The 22,324-nt window shown below is 33.4% G+C and overlaps 3 protein-coding genes across 3 annotated transcripts; all 3 read right to left on the reverse strand.

Annotated features, from left to right (window-relative positions):
* LOC18585909 (putative receptor-like protein kinase At3g47110) lies at window positions 524-3,747 on the reverse strand. Its single transcript, XM_018128756.1, has 7 exons — window positions 3,419-3,747; window positions 3,132-3,334; window positions 2,837-3,064; window positions 2,115-2,495; window positions 1,242-1,476; window positions 1,030-1,091; window positions 524-747 (listed from the first exon to the last, which is right to left on the reverse strand). Exons 1-7 carry the CDS (start codon window positions 3,745-3,747, stop codon window positions 524-526), a joined length of 1,662 nt encoding a protein of 553 aa, XP_017984245.1.
* Window positions 4,278-9,020, reverse strand: LOC18585910 (anthranilate synthase alpha subunit 1, chloroplastic). The gene is made up of 11 exons (XM_018128631.1): window positions 8,747-9,020; window positions 8,055-8,239; window positions 7,758-7,947; window positions 6,882-7,033; window positions 6,639-6,754; window positions 6,298-6,544; window positions 6,145-6,201; window positions 5,869-6,021; window positions 5,554-5,634; window positions 5,114-5,200; window positions 4,278-4,894 (listed from the first exon to the last, which is right to left on the reverse strand). The coding sequence occupies exons 1-11, from the start codon at window positions 8,895-8,897 to the stop codon at window positions 4,571-4,573; spliced, it is 1,743 nt and encodes a 580-aa protein (XP_017984120.1). The 5' UTR covers window positions 8,898-9,020; the 3' UTR covers window positions 4,278-4,570.
* On the reverse strand, window positions 17,461-22,241 carry LOC18585911 (probable zinc metalloprotease EGY2, chloroplastic). The gene is made up of 12 exons (XM_007008980.2): window positions 21,920-22,241; window positions 21,767-21,839; window positions 21,319-21,462; window positions 20,711-20,761; window positions 20,503-20,613; window positions 20,134-20,208; window positions 19,943-20,048; window positions 19,763-19,856; window positions 19,265-19,418; window positions 18,603-18,810; window positions 18,188-18,348; window positions 17,461-17,994 (listed from the first exon to the last, which is right to left on the reverse strand). Exons 1-12 carry the CDS (start codon window positions 22,072-22,074, stop codon window positions 17,746-17,748), a joined length of 1,581 nt encoding a protein of 526 aa, XP_007009042.2. The 5' UTR covers window positions 22,075-22,241; the 3' UTR covers window positions 17,461-17,745.

Consider the following 22,324-nt stretch of genomic DNA (forward strand, 5'->3'; position numbering starts at 1 on the left):
AATATTCAGCAAGCTAGCATTTAGGAGGAGTGTTGAGATAAAAACTAGCTTGAATGTCATTTTGTCTAACTATGTACAGGACAAGTGTCCATTTTGTTTTGTTGTGCTGGTTTGGTAATTCACAGTGCATGCTGCTGCACATTTGTCCTAGGACGTGTAAGCACTGCATGTTTGCTCTAATGCTGTGTCAAACACTTGGATATTTTTTGTACAAGTGTTAGTTAAATAGCTCTTGTATATATTTATGCATTTCTCCTCAGTTAATGTAAGGGATCGATATTAACCAAGTTCTGCTCTCTGTTTTGTCTATTGCTTTTACTTTCTCCTTTGCATGCCTGCTGCCTCTTTTCTGCATTAACAAGAACAGGATCCTGGTCCAAAGCAACCTTGCCTTGGTCGCATGTAGTTCTGTGATAGCATCTTTGATTGCCATTCTATCACCAGGTGCCTCTGCAGAGCATGCAATTCCTATTTTAGTGAAAGAAAGCAAACTCTCCAATATGAGCTCTCCCTCCATTTTTGACTAACTTGTTAATCTCTCATTGTTTTCACTAATTTGTTCGAGCAAGCGAAAATCGAGAATCTCCTTCAATCGTTCCGGTAGTGCCATCTTACAGAAATTGTGAAGGCTTAAGCCGCCATGAAACGTACCATCTGTTGGTCTCCTTCCGGTGATCATTTCCAAGAGCAGAGTCCCATAGCCGTAAATATCACCTTCTGGAGACACTGCCCCGCCCATGCCATATTCTGCAACAATTTGTTATAAACTCAACTTCTTTTAATGCCAACCATATGTTTTTAGCTCTAATTAAGAGTTGAGACTTGAGATTTTGCCACTTATTCTTGTGATTTTGCAACTTATTAAGTAGGAGGTTTAATGGCTGTTAACATGATAATAGCAAGTACATATTAAAAAGTTTAAAATCTGTAAGATTTCGTTAAATTACAATTACGGTACTGAAAATAAAGGGAGATATAAAATTTTACGTGGGGGAACATAACCGATTGTTCCTTTCATCATTGAAGAACCTGTTTGATCATTACCCATATTGTTTGTGTCGCTAGACAAGAGCTTAGCCAATCCAAAATCACTGACATGTGCAACCATGTCATCATCAAGAAGAACATTGGTAGGCTATAGATCACAGTGGACAATTACCGCCTCGCAATTGTGATGAAGGTACTCTATTGCACTGGCTACATCTATGGCTATGTCTAACCTTTGAACAAAGTTCAAATACCTTGACTCATGTTGCTCATGAAGCCAACTGTCCAAACTCCAATTAGGGATGAATTCGAAAACTAAAGCCTTGAAATCTTTGCCTTGGTAATCAATGCTCGAGCAGGAAGTTATAATTTTGAGAACATTCCGATGTCGAACTTTCCCCAAAGCCTTGCATTCAGCCATGAAGCTTTTTGCAGCGCCACGGTTTTGAAGGTTAAGTACCTTCACTGCAACAAGTTTTTCTTTGGCTTCTGATTGAAGCACTTTGGGAGCATTATTTCAGGTATCCCTCCACAGAGATTTTTGTTTCCCACAATTGAAAATCTGCTAGATTTATTGAAAACTCCTCCTTCTGGAACTTCACCCTCCAAGTGATTAAAAGAAATATTCAAACTGCTTAAATATAGAAGTTTTTCTAGTTCATGTGGTATGGTGCCAGACAAATTATTGCGGGAAAGATTTAAAGTTTCAAGAGATTTCAAAGAACCAAGAGACAAGGGAATGCTACCTTTGAAAAAGTTTCCCACCATATCAAGTGACCTTAACCCAAAACACTGGCCAAGTATCTCCGGAATTTCATCAGACAATTTATTTCCATAAATAAATAATTCTTCCAGGTTCTTTAAATTATCAAAATCTGATGGAAGGGGACCGGTCAATGAGCTGCTAGACATGTCAACTTGAGTCAAACTTGTGAAAGCACCAAATAGTTGATCTGGTATACTACCACCAAGTGTATTTCCCGAAAGAAACAAGATTTGCATACTTTTACAATTTCTAAGCACAAGTGGAATTTTTTTTTCAAAACTATTATTATGTAATTGAAGTTCGAACGAATGAGAGAGATTGCCAATGAAAGATGGGATTTCACCTGAAAAATTATTCAAACCGAGAAACAATCTTTCAAGATTTCGAAGCTTCCCCAAAGAAGTTGGAAGGGTCCCCTCCAGGGCATTTCTCGGCAAATGCAGAAGAGTTAAGCTTACGAGATTGCCAATCCCTTCAGGAATATTTCCTGAAATCTGATTCCATCCCATAAAAAGCATGTTGAGTTGGATTGATAAATTGCCTATGGATTCTGGCAACGGGCCACCTAATCGATTCGCCTCTAGATCCAATATTTGTAATAGGCTACAATTGCTCAACGAAGAAAGAAAATCCAGGTCTCCTGTGTTCCCATTTCCCAAGTAGTTACCAGCAATCATGAACTGTTGAAGATTCTTGAGGTTTCCCAAATTGTTAGGAACAGATCCGCCGATACCATTCCAACCTATGTCAAATATCTCCAGATTAGACGTATTAGATATTGACCTTGGAATAGTTCCTATTAATTGATTTCCTCCAGTACTGAAGTATCAAAGATTTGGAAAAGGAACGCCTATTACAGCCGCAAGACTCACTGAGAAATTGTTTGTTGACATCTAAATCATTTCCAAGGAAGAAAGATTGTGAATTGAGAGAAGAAGAGTACCAGTTAGGCTGTTGGCTGCCAGAAGAAGGTTTCTCAAGTTTATGGCCCCACCAGAGCATCAGGGATATTTCCCTCCAAATGATTATAAGAAAGCGAGAGATCCCTCAATGACGAAAGGTTTCCTAAAGAAGATAGAATACCCCCAATCAAATTGTTGGCACCCAAGGAGAGTACGATGAGTTTCGACGAATCACCCAACTGGAAAGGAACTTCCCCAGTGAGGTTATTATGCGATAAACGAATTGTTAAGAGGTTTGAGCAATTGGCAAGCTCCACAGGGATTGTTCCATGGAGATTATTTCGAAACAGCTCAAAAACACGCAACCGCCTTAGGTAGCCAACTTCCTTAGGTATGTTACCTTGCAAATCTATTATAAGACAGATTAACTCTTCTGATGAAGGTTAAATTGCCAATCAAAGGAGATAAGGACCCACCAAGTTTCAAGCCATCCAAGTCCAGAGCAGTGACTCTCTGGTGGCGACTACCACACGTAACACCTTGCCACTCACAGAAGTGGAGAGAAGCATTCCATGAATCGAGAGCTCCTGGATAAGCACCAACAAGCTGATCCTTTATAGAAAGCAAAGCTATTCTGTCAGTTTTTCTTTCCCCAAGGCCAATGCAAAATTCAGGGACCCTGATAGACATTAGCTGAGTACAATAACAAAGCCAAGAAGCAAGTTAATCTCAGGAATGCATATGTTTCCTAAGCATGATGTACCCATTTTCTTCGAAGAAAATTAGCTTGGGAGAGGAATTGAATTGAGCAACAAGCTGGTTTAATTGCTGTCCATGTCCTCCCATTTCTCTTACATCTAAAAAAGGCTTCAGAATTGGTTGGCCAGGCCTTGGCAGTATAACTGAAAACGACTCGTTTGCCCCAGCTGGAAAGCTGGAAACTTCATCCATGAGAGGTCCACATGGAAGATCAGAAGGTTGGAAAGAATAACATTCACTTTCTGAGTCTTCACCAAAAGGACAGAGCTTCGCTACAAGAAAACACCCACCCATGCCATGCATAAGAAATGGCAAAACACGACTAGGAAACATTTTGAGTTAGAAAATTTATGTGAAACACAGCTCGGATTGGACAACTTATTGTTGAAAAAACGGCAGTCACGTTTATCAAGCCAGTAGTAGGACAAATGGCAGCAAAATTGCAGTCACGTTAATCAAGCCAGTAGGAAATTCCTCATTTGTCTCAATAAGTGATTGTAGTTAAGGCAAAAACAACAAAAATTAGAGTTGACAAAAGGAGTCAGAACTCTGAAGGGCTTTCCTTGGCAGTCTTCTGCCTTAATGTCACCTTCGAAATAACTAGAAAATGGTTGGCCAAAACAACAAATATTAGAGTTGACAAAACCAGTCTGAACTCTGAAGGGCTTTCCTTGGCAGTCTTCTGCCTTGATGTCACCATTGAAATAACTAGAAAATGATTAGCCATAACTAATAAACGATTAATCATTTATAATCAGGATTATATGCATTAAGGTTTGTGATTAAGCTGTTGTTTAGGGGAGGCGTCACAGGATAGCAGGAAACAGGAGCAAAGCAGGAAGGATAGCCACTGAGATCATAAGTTTAATTGTCTGAAAGATAACTTTATTATAAACTTAAACTAATATAAAAGTTATATTTTACATCCTGTGGTTCCTATATTTAGTTACCATCTCTTCCGAGGTAAGGCAACTGTATTTCAGACAGATCCTAAACAGCAGAAAGAGAACTTGAGCTGGTCATGGTTGGTGAACAACTCAAGTGGCTGCTAAAAAATGATGAGCAACTGTATTGCAGACAAATTCTAACCAGCAGAAAGAGAACTTGAGCTGGTCATGGTTGGTGAGGAACTCATATGATTGATAAAAAGAGTGCATCATTTGTTAACGAATGCAGACTCTGCCAAGTCAATGGAACGAGCAAGGCCAGCGGCCTTGCTCTGGCATTCACGGTGCTCGGCATCCGGATCACTGTCTGCCACTATACCAGCGCCAGCTTGAAGATGAGCTACCCATTCCTGGCGCCTACCAGCATCTTTGTAGGAGTACATTGTGTCATAGCGGGTTCCGGTTGTGAATACCATGGTCCTGAGAGCCAAAGCAATATCCAAATCACCAGTAAAGGAGATGCCCCCAAATCCTCCACTGTAAGGGCCTCGCCTGGTCACCTCAAGCTCATCAATTAGCTCCATGGCCTTCACCTGTATCAATGTCCCAATCATGATCAAAGCTATGGGGGAAAGAAATACGTAGGCAACACAGCTATGACTTGTAAGAAGTCCAGACTGACTGTGCAACTTGTGCCTATTTAATGGTGGCTGGACTGTAACACCAGAATCAAGGCAAACTAGAAAGCATTCGGTTTTTGTTTGAAAAAACAGCATTTGCATAAAACATGTAAAGGACAAGAAGTGCTGAACCTTTGGTGCTCCGCTAACAGTTCCAACAGGAAGTGCAGCGCGCAGGGCATCCCAACTACTGAGATGATCATGCAACTCCCCAATAACCTGCATAATTTAAATTAAAAATAGAAAAGATCATTTAATTGTATGTCACATTACTAAAAGAATGTTTAAAACCAGTTCCTTGGGTTGTGGGACATTAAGAAACCAAAATGAAGCAAATAACTAATCAGAACATTCTAAAGTATTTGAATGCGCAAGTTCATTATTTGTATCAGAATATATCAGTTAGACAGCAATTGGAAAGACATCATAAATCCTTAAATCACCCCTATTAGAAATGCAATAAAATTATCAAATAATGCTATATATCCCGAGAAATTTCAGTCCTAAAATGCCTTTTAACATAATGAAAATAAGTCAACAAATGTTTAGATCCGAAAAGCATATATACTTACCGTGGAGCTCATGTGCATAACATGTGAATATCGTTCAATATTCATCAGCTTCTCCACCTTCACAGAACCATATTTGGAGACCTACACGAATAATATAAAAACAACCAGTTAGACTCCTGACCTTTCTGAGGTAATAAAAGAGGAAACATGAAGTTTCAAGTGAAAGTAAAAAATTCGATTTCTTTAGAAGGAAAATCTGTCATGCACAGGAAGAAAATGGAATTAATGTAATACCCCTACAAAGCTAGAGCACAAGAAAATAATCTCCAAAAATGCATGGCATGATATACAGAATTAAAATTGCTATGGAAAGACCTTTCCAACATCATTGCGTCCCAAATCAACAAGCATGATGTGTTCTGCGCATTCCTTTTCATTACTTAGCAACTGCTTTTCTGCTAGCTCATCTTCAGCAGGTGTCTTTCCTCTCCTTGATGTTCCCGCCAATGGCCTATTCACAATCTTGTTCTGTTCATGCCAATACAAAAATTCAGATCTTCAAATAGCTACGCACAGTGCTTGACGATTTTAAATCAGTAAAAAGAGACAGCCAACGAAAAACTCAGTAATCAAAAAAGTGTAAAAGTTTACCTTCTTCACCCTGGTGAGAATTTCCGGACTTGAAGCAACTAGAATACATCCTCTAGCCTGAAAGAGCATGCAAAATAACAAAATTCACAATGCAACTTCTGAATAATTCACAGATTCAAAACTAAATAAGTACTTAAAGAGGAACACACTAACTTGCAAGTAAGCCATATATGGACTTGGATTCACAACTCTCAAAGCCCTATATATTTCAAAGGGGTCAGCAAATGTTCGCCGTTCAAAACGTTGACTTAATACAATCTGGAAAATATCCCCTGCCAGAATATGTTCTTTTGCCTGTAGGACAGCCCCCTTAAATTCTTCACTTTCCATATTTGACTTCTTCAAAGAAGGGCCAAAATGGTGAGTTTGTAAATCAATAGAGCCTGGAGATAGCTTTGGGCTAAGAATGAAATCAGAACAAAACGATGTCAGAGAATTAAAAAGCATATGAACTTAATCAAAATCAATGCTACTGTAAAAAAACTATTGCTCACGGGTCAACATTCTGCACTCTAGACACCAACTTCTCTAGGTGCTCAACTCCAACACTGTAAGCTTTTTCCACAGAGGAGTGTCGATCAAGCCTCACCCAGTGAATTACATATGCTTTCTGCAAATAAAAAGAACATATCAATATTATTCCCTGTCTATGTTTCTGATAGAATGATAATTGGAGCTAAAATCTTGTACTCAGCACCCCATCCAAGACAATATGAATTGTTGGAGTAAAGGAATACCTTTTCCACATGATCAAATACAATCACGTCATTGTAGAGCCCTAGATGTATGTCTGGGAGGTTTCTGTCATCTTGTGGTGCCTTTGAGAATGGAAGCTTTTTCTTCTCCACATAGCGAACTGTATCATATGAGAAATAACCAATCCATCCACCTACACGTCACAGGAATTTAATAAAAAGTGTGAGTTTAAAGATTTCTAAAAGACACCAAATCAACCAACAATGAAGTGATATCAGAGTTGCCCTACACCATTATGACAACGAAGTACTTAGGACAGGAGAATGTTAATAGAATTATGCACCTAAGCGGTTAAGACACTAGATACCAATAGGTTAAGACTACACGATAAGACATGGTGGCATTGAATAACTCCAAAACCTGAAATTATTACAGTAATTTATATTCAACCCAAAATAAAAAAACTTGTCCACTTTTTTCCAAATATAGAAATGAATACACTCCAAAGTTGTATGTCAAAGCATCCATCTGCCAGTGTCAATAAACAATAAATAACAGCCGTTAAATTACCGACCAACAGTTGACTACTTATTATTCTACTTTCCTTAATATAAGCATAGCAAATCAAAGCAACCAATCAAGAAACATCACTAATTATCAAACAAGGCACAAAATCTGAACTAACCAATCAAGAAACATCACTAATGATCAAAAAAGGCACGAAATTTGAACCAACCATTCAACTAATGATCAAATAAGGCACTAAATTTGAACCTCTTACAAAATCACACAGTCAATCCATATTTAATAAGGATTAATGATGAGAAACACAAACTATCAACACATGGAGGCCACTAGAAAACATATCAAATAGAGATTTATGACAATTAGACATGCAAAAGACCAATCATTCTCACCACAAAATGCATCAGGAAGATCATCAATAAGTTGGGGTTTCCAGTTCTCCGAGATTCTCGTTGGAATCAACATCGGATCTTCAACAACGTCCTCAGTCAAACATCCTTCCTCATGATCCATAACCATAACCTTGTTTTCTTTCGCCACAATTTCCATTGTTGGTTGAGCCCCAACCACACTATAACGGCCCTAATACAATCAAAATCCAATAACAAACAAAAGTACAAGATAAATATAACCCTGCAGTTCGAAGAAGAAAAGAAAAAAACAATAAAGTATATAGTTAAAGCGCTTACAACACTTGTAACCCGAGAACCAGGCTCCACTGACTCAAAAAGAAAACTTGGAGCATCCCTATCATCTTCTTTAACCAAACACCGGTATGCAAGCACCGGAGTAAGCTGATCAGAGAAAATGCAACGGTAAAGGGGCACCAAATTTCCCTTCTTCGCTGCCTCAGCAAACTTCGTTTCATCAGCAACTGAAAACACAAACCAAGAAAAAAGAGTCACTTTTTGCTTTCAATTGAGCCTAAAATACAATTGTATCAATTAAAATTAAACCCCAAAAAGGAAAAAAAAAAGAAAAAGCAATTCACTGTGCCTATTTATCTGTTTAAATTGTTCCTTATTCTATCAAACAAAATAAGAAAAAAAACAATATTTTAAGAACTTAAATCCTTCTTTCCCTCATTTTCTCAGTAACCAAAGGGAAAAGAAATCAAATTTATTTGACTGTCTGAGCAATTCATAAAGAAAAAGCTTACCAACAGTAAATGATTAAATAATCAAACAAGAATCAAATTTATCGTAGTTTCTCATTACTTTATCTTTAATAAAACAGTTCACTATCATCATGTACTTCAATCATTTCTCTCATTCAAACAAATCACACCCAAGATTTTCTTCAAAGTTTCCCGCACTTCCTGGGCAACCAAAGAAGAAAAAAAGGACACATCTTTATCTTAATAATAAAACATAAAATTTACCAAGAGATGAGCTTGACAGAGAGCTCCTGCATTTCACTGAAGTACGAAAACAAGTTGGAGCCGGAGGCATGCGGATAACCGGAACCTGAGAAAGCCGGTTTCTCGAAGGAACCAGTCGGTGGGAGAATGCGAGGCTACTCTGCATTGCCATTGGTTTAAAATGTCGAGCTCGTCGTACTGAAACCGACAGTTCCTCAGTCGCCGGTAACCGACCTGGATTCTCTCTTAAATTTCTGTGAGAAAAAGCGAAGAAAAGGGGGAGATGAGTTGTGCAGAGACAAGCGTTTGAGAGAGAATTATATAAGCCGTTGCATGTACATGTAAGAGAAGAAAACAACATTTTTTATTTCCGGTCTTACCCTTTCTGACTTTTGTACTTTTTGCATATTTCTCCAATTTTAATTGGAATTTATTTATTTATTTATTTATTTTGGTAAGAAATTTATGGTTTTGCTTTTTCTCTTTTTATGGATTTTATTTTTATCATTTAAAATTTTTAATTTGGTAATTTTTTTTAACAAGAGAAAATTACACTTAATATCCTACTGAAGTTACCATAATTCTCCAACAAAATTAGGAAAAAAATCAATGAATTTTTATCCTTTTTTTTATATGAATATGGTAAAAAAAAATGGATACATTCATCCTATCAGTTTCTTTTTTTTTTTTGTTTCTTTTCATGTTTTTGAAATGGGTTTTGAGTTGTCAACTATGTATAAGTGATTCAAAACCCGATTCTTTTTAAGTAAAAAATATATGCATCGATCATTAAATTAAATTCATTGAATGAAAATATTATCGATTTTTTAATTTTTCATAATATAAGCAACTATTTGCTTCCATTTTTTATTATAATTATATTTTTAAAAAACTCGTGTTTCGATATCTTTAATAAAATTATTTATGATATGATATTTATACAAAATTAGAAGAACGTCAAAAATTTTGATTATATGGGATTTACCTTCTCAAAATCGTGGTCAAATTATTTAAGATTTTGGTTAAATTTAAAAGTCAAAAATTCTTAAAAATAAATATTTATAATCTTAAAAATATTTTATTTTAAAAAAATTTAAAATTTTTATTTTTATATATTTATGAAATAACATTTATTATTAAGTGATTTATACTGACGTATGATTATCTGTCCCAGTTATTGAATGAAGAGAAAGGGCGGAAGATGTGAAAGTAACCGAAATTTTATTTTATTTTTGTTTTTAATCAATTTAATAATCGTTGGAAATGGTGAAAAGGCCACGTGTGTTTTTTTTTCTTCAACAGAAAGGCCTATCTTAAAGGTACTTGCCTAAAAAATATAATAAAATAATGAGTGGTAAATTAATACACATAATTATATTTAATTAAATTAAATGTAGGTGGATTTATCCAAAGATGGGATATAACTTTTTATAGGGTTATAATTGAAGTAATTATAAATGTTGGATTGCAATGGAAAAGAAATAAACGAGTTTTTTAAATAAAGAGAAAAATGGGTTCATAATAGTTAGATTAAAGTGGATTAAACTACGTATTTGACGATGATTAGGTTTTTTAAAATCTTGATGAATTTTGAAATTAATTAAAAGAAAGACACTTCACTTGTGGAAAGTGCAAGTAGAGATAATTAAATAATAAATTATATTTATTTTTAATTTTTTTAATTATTAATAGGTATGTTTGTTCGAACAAACAGTTATTGTTGTTTAGACAGACAATTATATCCGTATATACACATGTTGAAAATTCGATCGTTATATTTGTTAAAAACAAAATAATTGTAACCGTTGAAAAAGATAATTGTATTCATTAAAAACGGATAATTGTGCTTGTCGAAAACAATATCTATATCTATAAATAGATTAATTTCATCAGTACAAAACAGTCAATCATTAAATTTTATTGTATCTTTAAAATTTATCACTTATAACCCTTATGCAAACTATAAATAAAAACAAATAAAACTTTAAAAGATAATAACATCAATGCACGCCTTAAAGCCATTTACTATCAATTTTCGAGTCATGTGTTCTAATATAATAAATACAGGCATATCATATTCAAGAAATTTATGTAAACCTATTATATATCAAATTCGAATCTCTCTTTTCAAATTCCTAAATGATAAATTCCACGTGGACATTTATCATTGGAATGATGTAGCTAAGAGAAGCTAAAATTGTGAAGATATAAAATCCTAATTAATAAGCCTAACTCTTAGACTTTATTCTAACAAAAGTATGATTTTTATTATTAATACCATCCTTCACCTATCAATAGAACCTAAGAATTAGGGTTAGATCTTGATTTTATCATTAATTAAGTACAAACTTCAACATGTTCATTTTCTATGCATTGAATTGAATTAATTTTTTCAAATTGTTATTTGCTTGTTAATGTTTATACATCGTTTAATGGGGTAAAATATAAAAAGGACAAACCTGTCAATACACTATACTTTGGTCTCTTTCTGTTTCAAAATGCATTGTTAGGTCTCTTGACTTTTAGTTACCATTAGTCCATAGTTATTAACAAATATGAGAAGTAATAATTATCTTCAAATAATTGAAAAAAAAATCAGAATCTAATTTAATTAAATAATAATAAAAATACTTTTAATTAATCATTTATCAACTTTAAAAAAAGACACATAATGTTAAAAAAGGAAAAAAAATAAAAGAAACAAATAGATTAATCAAGATTATTTTATTAACAATTCAAAAAATTCATAATTTTGAAATGAAAAAGAATCTTTAAAAAATAAGTAATAATATTTTAATTAAATTAGGTATAATTTTTTAATTATTTTCCATTTTTTCCTATTTTCTCCTTCTTTCCTTTCTTCTCATTCTTTTCTCACTAGTATCGAAAAACATAATGATTCTTTCTTTTTCTTCCCCTTATTTGTCTATCTCTCGCTCCTTTGATCTCCACACACCACCATGTAGGGGTAATTTTTAAAATAAAAAATTATATCTTTTCATATGAAAAGTTGTAAATGAAAAATTATGATTATTAGAAAGTTACATCAAGTGAAAGGTATATCATACAGTGTGATTATTGAATTATAAGCGATTTTTTATATCAAAAATTATGTTTTTTGGACATAATCTAAAGATTATGAGATAATTAAAAACACTACTATTGTAATATAAAAGTGATATCTTACGATATGAATAATTATCCTTTCATAAAATAATTGTTAAAATAATATTTTTATAAAAAAAAAACTGTATCTTGCAACATGCTGAAATGTATTTTACTTTAATTTAATGATGAAAAAACATTATTTAATTTTTTTTATTTCTCTAAAATTTAATAGTTAGCTTACCTGCTAATCATGTTTAATGTATGGACCAGTTACATGGTATGTACCTGCCAAGGTATCTGCTTCTCTTGCATTGATGGTTGCCTAACTAACAAGAATGGAAATGCCACAACAAGTAAGGAAATTCTTATCCTTATCCTTCTTTCTTACCCATAAACTCTTACAATCGTGTGGCCAAAAAAAAGAAGAAAAATCTCTTACAACTGCATATCCATAGCAGAAGGTCAATATCAACATAAAATTTTAAATCTTATGAATAAGTTTTTTATATAAAGAGAAGAATGAGTTCATTATAGTTAGATTAAAGTGGGTTAAAGTACGAATTTGACGATGATTAGGCTTTTTAAAATCTTAGTTGGTCTTGAAATTAATTAAATTAAAAACACTTCAATTGTAAGAGGTGCAATTAAATAATAAATTATTTTTATTTTTTTTAATTATCAATAGATGTGTGTGATCAGACAGACGATTATGTCTGTTTAGATAGAGAATTATGTCCGTACAACAGTTATTGAAAAACCAAGACAATTGTGTCCGTTAGAAACGGACAATTGTGTTTGTTAGAAACAAACATCTATATCTAATAAATAGATTGATTTCATGAGTGTGACCCTATCAATCATTAAGTTTCATTGCGTATTTGAGATTTATCACTTATAACCTTTTTACACATTATTAATGGAAACAAATAAACCTAAAATAATAGTATAATTTTTACTATTACTACTACTCTTCACCTTCAATATAACTTAAACATTAGGCTTAAGTCTTGATTTTATCATTAATTATGTACTAACTTTAGCTATTGTCAACATGTTCATTTGATATGCATTGAATTGAATTACTTGTTTTCAAATTATTATTTGCTGTTAATGTTTATACATAGTTTAATGGGATAAAATAAAAGAAAAAATAAACCTTAATACACCTTTACAGTACGCTTTGGTCCCGCTTATTTCAAAATACATTATTACCTTTCTTTGACTTTTAGTTACCATTAGTTAATAATTATTTACAAATACAAAAAATAATAATTACTCTCAAATAATTGAAAAAAAATCAAAATCTAATTTAATTAACTTTTTATTAAACGTTTATCAACTTAAAAAAAACACGTAATGATGAAAAAAGAAAAAAATTAAAAGAAATAAATAGTTTAATCAAGATTAAATTTGAAATAATTTTTTTTTAAAAAAAATTAACAATATTCTAATTAAACTAGGTATAATTTTTTAATTGTTTTTCCTTTTTTCTTTTTTTCCATTTTCTCCTCCTTTCGTTTCCTCGTGTTCTCTTCATGCTGGTATTGAAAAGCATAATGGTTCATTCGTTTTTCTTCTCCTTCTTTGTCTATTTCTCTCTTTTAATCTCATCACATCATAATGTTGGTGTATTTTTAAAATAAAAAATTATTTTTTATATAAAAAGTTGTAATTATTAAAAAGTCTTATCAATTGAAACAATATGTTATGTAATGTGACTATTGAATTATTAAATTGTAAGTGATTTTTCATATCAAATGTTGTCTTTCGATAAAGTGACATTAAAAAAACACATTTAAATCAAAGATTATGAAATAATTAAAAAATATCACTATAGATATGCAAAGTTATCTTTTATATTACAGTTCAAAGGTGATATCTTACGATATAAATGGTTATTTTTTTCATAAAATAATTATTAGAATAATACATTTATTCAAATGTTATGTCTTGCAACATATAGAAGTATGATTTACCCTAATTTAATGATGTTTCTTTATTTAAGAAAATGTTTTAAAAAATTCAATTAATTGGATAAAAAACTATTTTATTGTTTTTATTTCTCCAAAATTTAATAGTCGGCTTACCTGCTAACCATGTTAAATGTATGGACGTGTTGCATGGTATGGACCTGCCAGGCTAGCTGCTTCTATTGCATTGATGGTTACCTAACTATCAAGAATGAAAATGCCACGACAAGATGGAATTTCTTATCTTCATCCTTCTTCTCTACCCATAAACTCTTACAATCGTGTGGCCTAAACGAAAAAATAAAAAACTATTACAACTGTATATGCATAGCATAATGTCAATATCAACAGCAAAATCCATAATATAATATAATAAAGCAAATTAGACTCCGATAATACATGTGAACTTAATAACATAGATTTGTGTAAGAAATTTTAAATTTTATAAATAAATGAAATGAAGAACTCATTATATTAAAATAAGATTAAATCTTCTCTCGTGTTTAAAATATGTTAAGAATCTCCTGGGGAGATGTAGAAAAGAAGAAGAAGATTTTAATATGCTGAGTCTCACAATTAATATTGGACTCCAATATTATATTTGAGCTTAATAATGTAAGGGAAATTCTAAATCATATAATAAGTAGGATTAAGAATTCATTACTTAAAGATAAGACTAAATATTCTCTCCTGCTTAAAAGATATTGAGAATCCCACTTATTTAGAGATGTAGATAAGGAAAAGGAAGATCTTATAATACACAGAATCACACAATTAATTTTATTAATATTGTTTTTGTAATCAAATCATGAATAAAAGATCAAGTATATTTTTGTATTCTAAATATCTGTGATACAAAATTCAGGATTTAAAATCATTAGGATAAGTTTAACATAATTAAAGAAACATGAGAGATAAAAGACCTTAAAAAAAGAAAGCTAGAAAGTGAGAGAAGCATAAAAAATGTTGGCTCTGAATAATGCTTAGATTTGGTGGGGTCCCAGGGTCACTAAATCTTTGATAATTGATAGCTTTGACCGTATGATTATTTAAAAATTAATTTCAGGTTTCCCACATGGAAAAGTATACATCAAAGACTCCACTAGCAATGAGCAATCGGCGGCCAATCAAAATCACATGCAAGACAAAATTTGGGCACCATGTTTATGTTTCTTTTTTATACACATGAATAATGATATAATGGTTGAAAATAATCGATTTTTCCATAGAAAATAATCGAATCGATCGAATTATTCTCTAAAAATTGACTAAACCGAAATCGGAAAAAGTTTTTTTAGATATCAAGTACTAAATAATTTATCTTTAACTAAAGATTCAAAGTACTATGTAAGTTTTTTTGAAGAAATAATAAACAAAAGATATAGTACCTTTTAATGGCTAATTATGTTTCCCTGGTATGCTTTCCTAGGTCCATGTCCTCTCTTTTTGTACCACCAATTGGCCCCTCGTTGCTTGTTTATCATGTGTTTATCTTCCTTCTTGTATTTTACCAACCGTCTCCTTCATTGTTCTTTTCCGTGCGTTTATTTGAAATTTTGACTATGGTTTCATGACAAAAGCTCGGTCGAAAGAGAAAGGAACAGAAAAAGACCATGGTGTTACCGTATATAAAATACCCACGATGGCAAAAACAAAAAGTTGCACGTAACGGCAATAATTTCTTTTTCAAAAGGTTTAAGAAATCATCAAATTGACGTAAAAAGAGTTATAAAAAACATGATAAACTCGCGTTAGATATATACATTTGTATCCAATATTAGATTCTGAACTCATAAAAGATAATAAAAAAGTTTACGATTCAATAATTATATACATGTCTCGATGTGAGATTGAAACATAAACTATCTTGTACTCTTTTTTACCTCAATCATATATAAAAGTGTGCAAATATAAACCATATCAAATCGAAATGAATTTGATTTTTTAGGTTCGATTAGTTCGATTTTTCTAATAATTCGATTATTAGAGTTAATTCGATCGGTTTCAAGTTAGAAATTTTTTTAACTGAACTTGAATAAGAGTGTAACGGGATTTTTACATGAAAAATAAATTATAAACTATTTATTGTTGTTTTTATTCATATTTTTTAATTATTTGTTGTGTGTGTGAATATCCATCTTATTTATTCTAATTGTATATCATCATTGTTAATATTTTTGTAGTATTGATTATAAAAAAATGCAAAATAAATAAATATATACAAACAAAAAAAAAATTGTCAAGTTTGGTTTTCAAAAACAAAACCGAACTAACCGAATTCATTCGATTTCAGTTAATTCAGTTATTTATGAAATTTGATTCGGTTTTGGTTATTTTTAAATATAAATTCAGTTATTAAATATCCAAAACTAAACTAATCGAAATAACCGTTTGCTCTACCCTCATATCTACAGCAAGATAACAAAGGCAACAAAAATATGAAAACATCTAATAATTCAAAGAATTTATAACCAAATATAAACTATAGTCTATAACCTTACCTCTGAATAGGTAATGTCCAGAACATTTCCAATACACATGAGGCAATGCATAGATGAAAGGGGATGCTACTACATAAATGTATAAACTGAGATCTACCTTCAATACCTAAATGTGTATATGCTTATATCATCCGATGAATGAAAATGGAAATTGATCACGACTCTTCCTAAACTTTCATTCAATCAGTGGTTCGTATAAACCCCCAACTCCATCTTTGGAAATTTCTTCGAGAAAAGAAAATTCAAACTCGAGTCAGCCAGACCATATCTTTTTTTTTAAAATGTTAGTCCTTTTAAGGCTATTTATGAAGCTGCAATGTCACACCTAACCCTACCCAAACTCCTTTTGATTGATCTATACAACCATGTTAGTTAGTTATGAGCAACATTCACTGCCACTTTCACATGGCTGGCCATTTTTATTTAGTCTTTGACCTGAAAGACCAAATTGTCTGTTACCCGGATGAAGCAGAACTTTGGTCCAAGACCAAGTGGGCAGGTTTCCAAACTTTTCTTTAATATAAAATTCCTGCCACTAAAATTCTATCTAGCACAGTTATGCTGCTATCTATCCTGAGTTAAATCACAAGAGATCCCTAGTCATCAATAAAATACATTAAAAGTTCCTTTTATAGATTCATTATTTACAATTCAATGAAAGTTATTATAACTTAGAGTTAAGTTTTATCATATAAGGGTATTTTTGTTTTTAAACAAAAAAGCTTTTTATCATATAACTTTGGCATATCATCACTGTTTTTACTATCAGGTTAATATGGGAAAACTAAAGCATACCTCTATGGATTCATCTTTATGATAGTGAAGTAGTACATGACAAGTCAAATTAAGTAAATTCCCTAACAGTCCATGTACTGTTTTGCCGACCCTTAACCTAAAAAAATTGGACAGAGAGGAAAGCAAACCAAAGAACCATAAATGTACAGCAGAGGTGGTTGGGATCGGGCTGGTGAGGAAGATTCCAATTCCTATGTCAGAAAACAAATTGAAATATACAATTATAGTTATAGATAGATTAAACTTAATGGCAGAAGTTTATATAACAATACTCCCCCCCCTGCCTCCCCAACATGCTTCTTCCAAAACCCTGTAAATCAATGAAAAAGAAAACAAAGAACTTTCTTTTTTTAGAGGGGAAAGGTTCTGCAATAACCAGAGAGCTGTTTACTTACCACTGGTTCAGCTATTAATTTCAGTTGACAGTTGTTTCAACCAGCTAGCACATGTTGCATACTGATCATTACACTTCCAAACATAACTAGCCATCACTCTCAAAATTATTCTTTCTATATCACTATTATGTAATAACAGCCACTTTACAAGCCGATTTGCATATCATGGCCATTTCCTCCGACAAATCTTCCTAAAAATGGAATCCAAGTTTGACTCTACGTAGGTTTGATTATTGTATAAACTATTATCACTAAAAGTTTGTAATGGACTCATCTGTGAAAGGGAATGGATACGGTAAGCATACAACCAATCCCAAGATCAAAACTAAAACTCCAAGGGCAACATACTTGCCATCAGGATCAGTAATTTCCTCAGAGAGTGGAGAAATTGGCCCCCTCTGCAAGAAAAATATGAGAACTACCCAGTAAAATGCAACATCATTGAACAATGATGAGATTCCTAGCAGCGCAATGGAGACTGCTGTGAAGCGAGATGAAGCCTGTCCAATTAGAAACTTGGTCAATTTTAACTCATGTTATTCCACAATAAATCAATATGTATAAAGATAAAAAACAGAATTTACAGGTGATATATTCTGCAAGAAGAGTTTTAGGTGAAGGGCGTAAAGCCTGTTTGGCATGAGAATTGTGCAACTCTAATGGTTTATTTGGTTTTACTCGAAATGGGAATACCTTTCTTCCCCATATTGCTAAGGAGATTCGCCCCCCATCTAGTTCCCCCGCAGGGATGCTGTTGATGGCATTAATGAGAAGTCCAGCCCATGCCCAAATTACAAGTGGGTTAAGTGATATAGGAGTGCCTTCCTTCAATGCATCACCTAGAAGAAGCTTTGCTGCAAAAGGTGAAAAAGCCCACAATCAGAATACGTCTTTTTGACCTGAATAAGCTAAAGCATTTGTCCAATGTTAACTTGATTGCTGAAAAATATAATGCATGAGCCGGGTAAGAACATGAATGCAAGTGCTGCACAACTTAGCAAACTAACAGAATATGAGACAGGCACTTTAGCAAAGCGTCAGAAGACCCATCACAATTCAAACATGTATGTAAGAGACGCAAAGTATCTCTGATAGCACAAGTGCTTACCTACACCCCCCGCAAGAAATGATTCATGAAACACAGAAGCATCAACAACTACTCCAATACCATCGCTGGGTGGCAAGATGAAACCTAGAAGGAATAGAACAAAACCCAAGGAAAAGCCAGCTAGAGGTCCAGCTGCTGCAACCTTCAGAAGGTCTTCACGTTTGGGTACAATACTTTTTATCCTTGTTATGGCACCAAAAGAGCCTATCTGCCATCAAAGCAGTCCATTAGACTTGCCGCACGCATGTTTACAGAACATCAAATAGATCACAAAATGTAAGGGCAAATGGTTGCAATTTATATAAGGATCCCAGAGTCATGAGAAGCCCAGTGATATTGGTAACAAGGCTGTTTGTCATACAAATTGCTTCGGTGTGACTACTCATGTGCTTCAAGTAAAGAAAGCACAGAAGTTAATAGGGATCTACATAGAAATGAAAAATTGGAAATCTGACATGGAGTGTGTTCCCGTGAATGCATTACATGTTACTATAAAGAGAGAGGCAAAGTGATGCTCTTATTTATGATTTCCACAGTAGAATGCAACAAAGATTTCTTTCTAGAGACAAGGTACCAAATAATAGGAACTCATAAGGAAAAGGAAAACATAAGTGGGATTGTTTTTAACTAAAAGATTTTGTGCAGAGAACCATATATATCACCTGCCAACTGGGGACAAAGAACGGAACACCAAGCTTAACTCCAGTGCTCTTTGCTACTAAGATGTGGCCAAATTCATGTAACCCCAGAAGAAGTGCAGTAACAAAGGCTCCAGGTAGACCATCCAATAACAAGTTGAGATTATCAAATGTTGATCTGGAGCGTTAAAATACCATTGGCAGTAATTACAATAAGACAAACTGAACTGATATGATGGAAATTCTCATAATTCAAAGAACAAGGAAGCACGGTAAAATATCAGAAAACATATTGTTAGTATGCAACATAGATGATAAAAATTATCCCCACTTATTCTAATAACATGATGATGATAGAAAGGAATCCTCCTTGCGAGAGGGAGAGAGAGAGAAGACTGAAGAATCTGTGGTCAAGAAACAGGAGCATTTTGGTCTTTGTTATGCTTTGATTATGATCACAAGAACAAGCCACAGTTAATATTTTTAGGAAGTCGGAATGATAAGTGATAGAAGAAGTCGTACAATAAGTTGGACTGCAGTGAAGGGACATTTCGAAGAAGTAAGGTAAACACTGTAACCAGACCAAAAGCCCCAGCTGCAAACCACTCAGGGACCGCTGAAAAAGAAATACTTTAGTTCAATGACAGGTATTCGGTTCATGACAACAGTGAACTTTGATAAAATAATAGCATAGTCAACTACCAGTTGTCTCTGGTTGCAAAGTTGTTTTTGGAACAACAACTGCCACTGGTTTGTCATCTTCTGGATTGATAAGAAGGAAAAGCTTATACTGATCACCAAATTTGTTCTGTATATTGATTTAGAAAAAATTGAATAAAGAATCAGTCATTAAGCTCCACAATAGTACAATGGAAGAAACAGAGTATACATGCCTGCATCCTAGTAGATATTTTTTCGTAACTTCTAGCAGCCTGTCCTCGCAGATTTCCTTTGAACAACACTCCACCCTAACAAAATTATGCCGGTAAACAAGAACATAAATTTAAAACCCCCAGTTAGGAAAAAAGAGCACAATAAAACTGAATGTTCTCTTTTATCTTATTCCCAAGAACAATAAAATACTTATCCAGAGGAGACAATCCATTCTTTAACTATTATCAATCTCCATGAAAATATTATAAACTTCAATTGCTGAAGGTTCCAATAAGGCAATCTAATTTGATTTCAGCCCCTCCAAATACAAGTTTGAAAGAAAAAGGAAGGGTTAAGAAAGCCTAGAGCTATTAAGATAGCTAACTCACCTCATATGGCTCCTGGCTAGTCACAAAGAAAGTATCAAATGCAAATACTTGATCCTTAAGAATGTCAATTGTTTCCTTTGGTATCCTCATTGTTTCATCCAGTTGCTGCGGCTGTTGAGGAAACATAGGAAGATGAAAAAGAGGAAACAGCGAAAGAAGATCTCTCTTGTAAATTCCAGTACAGGAAGTAATACAGCATCATGATCACCTTCACACCTGGCAGAGGTGATCCACTAGTAACTTCAACATCGCCATCCTCCTGTAATAAGGTTCAAGCAAGCTAATACCTAAGTCATTCCTCTTCAAATTAAAGCCAAAAAGCAAACCAAAATGAAAAAGCATGAGCCAAAGCTTAGAACATTCAACCTCTTCTGTTGTGAATTGACATTTTGTAGATTTGGAGGAAGAACTATGTAAAGTCCATTGATTATAAAGTATAAAGATGGCAGTTCAATGTAGGACTGATGCACTATAATAATTCACTTTGTAGGTATTAAATACCATGAAAAAGATAGAAGCTTATATATTACATGCAAGGGCCAATATTTTCATGTAGTGTAACATAATGCCATTGCTAGGTGTTGCCATAGTTAAATAACTCTCTAGCTTTCAATGGGACAAAAGCATATTCTGTCAAGATAGAGAAAGGAAATTATAAAAAACACACTCTAGTTAAGAATTTAAGGCAATGGATGTGAAACCTATCGAAAAGATCAGTTGCAAGATCTTCCTTTGAGAAGCAAGTAATCAAGGGGCAGGCCTATTGCCCTATTCTGTCACCATACAAGCATTATTACACAACAGAAATTAAAATACCTGGACACCACCTTGAGCTATAGTTTCTGCACCATTATTTTTTATTTGCTCTACATTCACGGGCTGAGGATCAATCTGGGAATCATTTCGCTCTGCAGAACCAGTAGTATCTGGATTTTCTCCACCTTCATTCTCTTCTTTCTCCTACAAAACATCCAACATGTTACATCAAGAACGCTTTCTTTCCCTCCGAAAACATAAATCATCACATGTTGAGGATGTGTTCATAATTCATTCATACAAAGACCTATGCTTTAATGCGCCGTTCATAACTTCTTGGACAGATTCATCAGTGAAAATGCAATAATTCACTTAATTCATCATAAACATTGAAATACTCTGTATTTTTTCTTTTTAAGCAAAAATAATTACAATTCCATAATAAAACAGCAAAAAAATAAAAAAAATTAAGGAAAAAAAAGAGTAAATTTAGTGATGAAGTAATCACCTTCTCATTGTTACTATCTGATTCAGTTTCTGTCTCTGTTACTCTACAAACAATCTCTCTTCGCCTGCAAAATCTATAAAAGGAAATTAATTCATTTTCATTCCTCTCCAGAATCTAAAGAACAAAAACAAAAAGAAAGAAAACAAAAGTTACCTTGAGAGCTGAGAAAACTTCAAGTTCCTTAAACGACACCGTTTGGACTTAGCAAGACTTGGAGAAGCTAACAATGGCTGAAACCGAAGATCACAGCAAGAGCTACACTGCGATAACACACCAAAGTTCCCGCGAAAACTTACTGCGAAATTCATTTCTTTTTCCTTTTTCTCTCTCTCTCTTTAATCGAAATCCGAAGCTCTCGAAAAAAGCTTTCTTAATTCAAACGAAGCTCCAATCCCATTGGAAGAAAATTCAAATTTTCTTTTGGTTTCCTCGGAAGTCTTATCCGTTTCGGTTCGTTGCTTTGAAGGAGAGAACCCGCGAGAACGATATTTTTTATGGGAGATCCGAATGTTGAAAGGCAAACCCAGTTGGGCCAATAAAAAATGGACACGTACACAG

The sequence above is a fragment of the Theobroma cacao genome, chromosome 10, assembly GCF_000208745.1.
Source record: "Theobroma cacao cultivar B97-61/B2 chromosome 10, Criollo_cocoa_genome_V2, whole genome shotgun sequence".
Classification (NCBI taxonomy): domain Eukaryota; kingdom Viridiplantae; phylum Streptophyta; class Magnoliopsida; order Malvales; family Malvaceae; genus Theobroma; species Theobroma cacao.